General features: G+C 42.5%; 1 protein-coding gene across 1 annotated transcript in view; it reads left to right on the top strand.

Moving 5' to 3' along the window:
• The first annotated feature begins 2,317 nt into the window (after positions 1 to 2,317).
• The window catches only part of ISY1 (ISY1 splicing factor homolog), a 38,337-nt gene continuing 34,654 nt past the window's right edge, over positions 2,318 to 6,000 (top strand). The window contains exons 1-3 of the mRNA XM_045850001.1: positions 2,318 to 2,633; positions 5,249 to 5,271; positions 5,865 to 5,916. Coding sequence (XP_045705957.1) covers positions 2,631 to 2,633; positions 5,249 to 5,271; positions 5,865 to 5,916 — 78 coding nt within the window. The 5' untranslated portion in view covers positions 2,318 to 2,630. The remainder of the gene's footprint in view (positions 2,634 to 5,248; positions 5,272 to 5,864; positions 5,917 to 6,000) is intronic.

The raw sequence follows: 6,000 nt of genomic DNA, 5'->3' as shown, positions 1-6,000 counted from the left end.
TTGCCATTAATCTAATATGCTACCCACGGGTATCCCTGGGCTGTGGGTAGGGATCTATAAAGTTTTTTCTTGTTTTCTTGAAAGACTCTTTGTATCTGTGGGTAAGGAACAGGCATGGGAAAGTCCGCCAATAATTCAGCCTGTTGTAACTGATTCATGAATTCTTTTATGGGAACAATCAAGGATAATTTCTTACTCAGGTTTATAAACACCTTGTTTAAAACAATTTGGGCATGATTCAATAGTCTAGGGACAACTAGTTGTCCCTTCAGAATTTCCTTCAAAGTAAATCGTTGACTCACTTCGAGACTTTTTCTCCTCATGGCCTGTTCTTACGGGAATCAGGGTACAAAGTAAGACCATGATCAATATTAGCAAGGAAATTATTAAGAGCAATCCCCAGGAAAATTACCGCCCCCCTTTGTATGCCACACTCTGTTCTAGGAAGATGGATTCCTTGAATTCCCTCTTTCCACGTTTGGACCTTGTCAGAAAACATAGTTGGAAGAGGGCGTGGCAGGTTGGTTCTTATATGTGCCCTGACTCAGGATCAAACCCACAAACCTGGCACATGGGGATGATGCTCTAACCAACTGAGCTATCCAGCCACTCCTAACACTGGACATGTAGTTCCCTTTCCCAGAATCAGAAGGTTCCCAGATGGAATTCAGGGGAGTAGGTAGGGGGAATGGTTGCTGGAATGACAATCAACATAGGTAATGCCTCTTGAATCCTGTTACATATGATATCTGCATCCTAGAGTCAGGAATTTAATAGATAAATATATGTGTGAAAAATCTCATCTGAGTGAAGAACAAGTCTGTTTGTTTGGAACCAGATATTATTCAAGGTAAAGGTTAAGCAACTCTAATAACAGACCCTCAAATGCATCAGCTAAAATAAGACTACGTTTATTTCTGACTTTACAGAGCTTGGTGTTCCAGAACTCTGAGGGGACACTAGCACCCTCAATACTTCCATTTCTAAATTCAAGGTGGCTGTTCCCATAGTAGCCTCTCAGCAAAGGGAAAGGGCAAAGGGAGGACATGTTCATTCTTTTCATGGCACAACTTAAGTGTCACACACTTCATTCATTTGATTCCCATTGGCCATTATTCAACCATAAACCCACACACAGCTGACAGAGGTGAGAAAATAGGAGTCTAGCAGGATGGACCTATGTCCACTTAAAACTTTTAAGGAGGAAACTTGTCCTTGTCATGGTTCAGGCATGAGATACTGGTATCTCTTCTTCTAAGTATTTGTTTGATCCTGAACCACATGTCAGCTGTCTCCTAGCTGCATCTAGAGTGACCATCATTGGTCCTCTGATAGAGGAAGTCACCATGGCTGAAGCGCCATGCTTGGGAAGGAGAGCTGCTGTTAACTGAATTTGGTATCAGCTCTCACCTGAATTCCACATCACAGCTCACTCCATTGCCAACACCATGTGGGATTAGCCACCAGAACCATTCCTAACAGTGGCCTCTCCTGTGTTCCTAGTCTTTGTCTAAGGATCTTTTCTGATCCTAGCAATGTGCCTGTCACACAAACTGACTGCATCTCTGTGGCTAGTTACTCACATATCATCTAATCAATATCCTCCTTCTTAAAGCAAGTGGCCTTTTCTTCCCTGGACCTAAATTTCTTATTTTAAAAGAAGATGACCTCAAGCTCTGGTCCAATTCTGATAGGCTCTGTGATTCCAGGAGGAGAAAATCCCAGAAAAAGCACAGGTTCCAAATAAATGACAAGGAAACGTGAAGAAATTTTCAAAGCCGGGCAAGCTCCAATTCCTGGAGAACACAGACTCTGGCTATGATTTGCCCACAGAGGCGTTTTAGCGTTAGCTAAACGGTTTTGTGCAATTTATACTTGGGATTATTATACCATGGTATGCACCCATCGGAATGCCCATGGGTAATCATTATATCCATGTACAATGCGCATCCTTATTTTCCCCTCCAAAATCTGGACAAAAAAAGTGTACATTACACACAGCAAAATACAGTAACTGAAGACTAGCTTTGACTTCTGAAGAAGCCTCCTCCATGCAGGCGGGATGGTGATCCTGTTCAACCTCAGTTAATTGTGAGAATTCAATCCATTCACTGGGATAAAGAGAGCATCTTTGCTCTCCACGAGGTTCCACGGAACGAGCATCTACGGCTGCGTACGCCACTCCCAACGTCTTTCCAGACACCTGCAGTGGAACAGCTAGCTACCGCGATCCCAATAGTTACTGCGTGAAATTCGCAGTTGTTATCGCGAGAGTAAAACCAGCCTCCGAGGGCTGAGTCGGAGAAATGCCTGTCATTCCCAGTACGCAAGCGCAATTCTGTCAACGCCCCCATTCTTCTATCGTACGCGTTGGTGCAACGTCCGTACGCCCAGGAAGGCCGCCAACGGAGCGACTGTGCATTCCTTCTCCCTTCTCCAGCCAATTCTCAGCTTCACTTCCGGTTTCTTCATTTCTTGTTCTTCCTGCCCCCGCCCTCCAGCCTTTTTTCCCCTTCCAATTGAAAAAGTCGGTGATACAGTTAGAATCTTCAGTTCCCGACCGGGTTGGCCTCTTCTGAGGCCGGAAAGTTCTCTGGCGGTGATCCGAGGTTGGCGCCTCCACTTGCACTATGGTGAGTAGGGTGGGTGAGTGAAGGACGGGGCGAGCGGACCGGCTATACGGGCTCCCAGCCTCTTCTGGGTCCCTCGTTGTAGGCGCTCAGCCGGCATCACTGTAGGCCTCAGGCCCCTAGGGTGTAATGTGTGAATTCTCTTCCCGCCTCTCAACGTCAGAAGTTGGTGACGGAAACTGGAATCTCGAGGGCCACCGTCTCTCATTGGTGTTTTAATCTCGACAAAGCGCTTACGTCATCAAGAGGGGAAACTAAGGAACAGAGAGGCAGGCACAGGGACCGGCTCGGATTCACGGTTCCTGCCGTGGGCTGGATGTTTGTCCCCAAGCGTCATAGCTGTTGTGACCGTATGTTACTGAATTGTTTGATTTATATATGTTCCCCCCAACACAAGATAAAAACTTCCCAAGGGTAGGGGCCTTTCACCTTTGCTTATTTAATGTCTGGCACGTTGTAGGTGTTCCAGTTAACACATGAATGAATGTCATAGTGTCATTGCTTGAAGGTGTGATCTCTGGTCTGGAGTGGTTAGTTGGCTTTTTCATTCAGGAAGCACTCACAACGGGTAAATATGAGAATGCACACAGTGCTGGTACAACATTTTGGTTTACCATGATATTTTCATCAAGTGAGGCTCCCATAATGAACCCTCGATGCTGCAGTAAGGTTATAGAGTAATTCCAACATAAGGTTATATTGGAAACCATTGTGGATTGATGAACACAAGAACCTAAGAATGAAAGAAAACAGTTGGCTCGAAGCAGTGCTTTCGGTAGGAGGATATATCCCAAATTTACTGTTTCATTCTGCCCTGAGATTCTTCATTTCTGAACTCTGGCAAGCATTGGTAATCTCCTTTTTCCATTCCCTAGCCAGGGAGATGATCCTTGGGCCTGGTTATTTTTGGCTATAGGAGTTGTTGGTTATTTTATGTAACACCATCACACGTTCATATTTGTGGGTTCATTACCCTGGCTACATGTACTCATCACTGATTACTTACTATTGATTCATTGTTTTGGAGGGAGTTCCTATGAGTTACTTGGGAAAAACCATGGCTTAGTTCCTAGCATCTAGCATGATGTTTTAAGTGTGGAATAGGCATTGAGAAATACTGAATTAAATATTTAGGATCTGTCCTAGATATTTAATGAAATATCTAGGACACAGTCACAGCCTTCAAGATGGTGGCTTCCCCTGGGAGAGCCTTTATTTTATTCCTTAGTAAATATTGTGTTCATTTATCCACCAAGCATTTGCCAAGCTTGTTTTTGTGTCTATTGAAAAGGATGGTCAGAGACAAGATTTTAATGAGCTCACTTTTGCTTAGCATCTATAAATTGCATACTTGATGTCTTCATGTATTTATCTCATCAAGTCATCATGACCTCTGTATGAGATAAGAAGTATGATCCTTGTTGTAAAGTAGTCTTAGACTACTTAATACTTAGTAGTACTCAGGGATGATAAGTGGAAGAGCTGGGAATAAAATTCAATTTTGTGACTCTAGCAAGTACTCTTTCACTTACACCCAGAAAACATTTTCCCTACCTGACATTGTATTTCAGGGATAATTGGCTTAACCTTAGTGTGACAGTACTTATATAAAACTCTCTTTGTAAAAGTTAGTCTCTTTCTCAAATTCCATTGCCAGAAAACAGACAATTGTAATACTAGATGGAAAGTGCCATGGTAGGTATAAACCCAGACAAAGGGTAGTAACCTAGTTGGGAAGAAAGGGGGTCATGGAAAAACTTACTGGGATGGTGATGACACAGGTAAATTTTGAAGAATGAATAGGAGTTAGCCAGATCCAAGGGGTTGGGGACCAGAGGAGTAAAGATTTTAGGCAGAGGGAGCAGCATAAGTAAAGGCACAGGATTTGGACATCTTTTTTTTTTTAAAGAATTTCTAAAAAGATTTTATTTATTTATTTTTGGAGAGGGAAGGGAGGGAGAAAGAGAGAGAGAGAAACATCAATGTGCCATTGCTGGGGACTGTGGCCTGCAACCCAGGCATGTGCCCTGACTGGGAATCGAACCTGCGATGCTTTGGTTCACAGCCCGTGCTCAATCCACTGAGCTATGCCAGCCAGGTGGACATCTTTTAATTATTATTATTTTTTTTAATTTTGAGAGTACATTTATTAAAGCTGGGGACAGTGAAACAGGGAAGGGCTTAGGATAGAAGAAGCTACAGAAAGAGCCTAGGCAGTGATGTTTTGGCTCTCTAGAAATGTTATAGGAAAGAAGCCTAGATTTCTTTGGCTCTAGAAAGTCAGAGAAAAGGAACCTTGGAGATAGATTCAGGGGGTTAGCCCAGGATGAGCTGCTGCTGCCCATTGGTCCCCTCATTGCAACTCTTTTGGGGACCCTTAGAGTTTAGGAGATGTGTGTCTGAGAGGAAAGAAAGGTGTGGGCATGCTCCCGAGAGGGAGAGCAGTCTTTTCATATTTTTTTTGTTATTGTGTTTATATGCTACTTTAAGCATTTTGCTTGTGACTGTGTCTTGTGGTGAAACTTGTTGCTAAAAAGCAAATAAATATTTTTTTAAAAAAGCAAGTTAAGAAAGTTTTTAAAAAATGGGTCTTTTTCTTCTGTTCTTTCCCCTTTTAGGCCCGAAATGCAGAAAAGGCCATGTAAGTATCAACTCAATTTTGACTGTAGATTTTATGTAACTTAATTACTACCACAGGGCTCTTTTTGTGTTTGGTCCTTTTGGTGTATGAGCCTTTTGATATATGTTCCTTTCTTTACATATTTTCAAATAGTATTCTCATATTTTCCCATTTGTTTTCCCCATTAGTGTTTTCTGAAAGCTCCCAGAACTTTTATTGGATGAGCATTCATTTACCTAGGCATAGAGGCTAGGGCTGTGAGAGTGACAGCTAGGGCACCCCAAACACTAATCTTTAATAACATCTGGATGTTTTGCTCACCACAGTGGTCTGTTAAGTTGAGTTTCCCACAGTACTTACATGCAGTGAAAATAAAATAGATACTTGGATTTTCAGGAACACACATGATTTATAAATTCTACTCTTTGGAACATGGAAATCTGTAACTTCTGTGTGGTTTCTTAATCACAACACATGCACACACACACACACACACACACACACACACAAGAATGACGTTGAATATGGTCTTGAGCAGATTTACCCTGTCCAGGAACTTAGGTGATAAGAAATCTGTGAGCAGGGTCTAATGGAGTCTTTTCTTTTTCTGGTAGGACGGCCTTAGCAAGATTTCGCCAAGCTCAATTGGAGGAGGGAAAAGTGAAGGTTGGTGTAAATCTCCTCTTGAACTGTAAAGTAGAATGAAAAATGTGATAAAACTCCCTACTGAGCTGACTTCAAACTCATAAT

This window comes from Phyllostomus hastatus, unplaced genomic scaffold, assembly GCF_019186645.2.
Source record: "Phyllostomus hastatus isolate PE091 unplaced genomic scaffold, TTU_PhHast_1.1 phas_contig_80, whole genome shotgun sequence".
In the NCBI taxonomy this organism is placed as follows: domain Eukaryota; kingdom Metazoa; phylum Chordata; class Mammalia; order Chiroptera; family Phyllostomidae; genus Phyllostomus; species Phyllostomus hastatus.
Note: the sequence above shows the minus strand (reverse complement) of the source record. Positions and strands in the feature narration are given on the sequence as shown.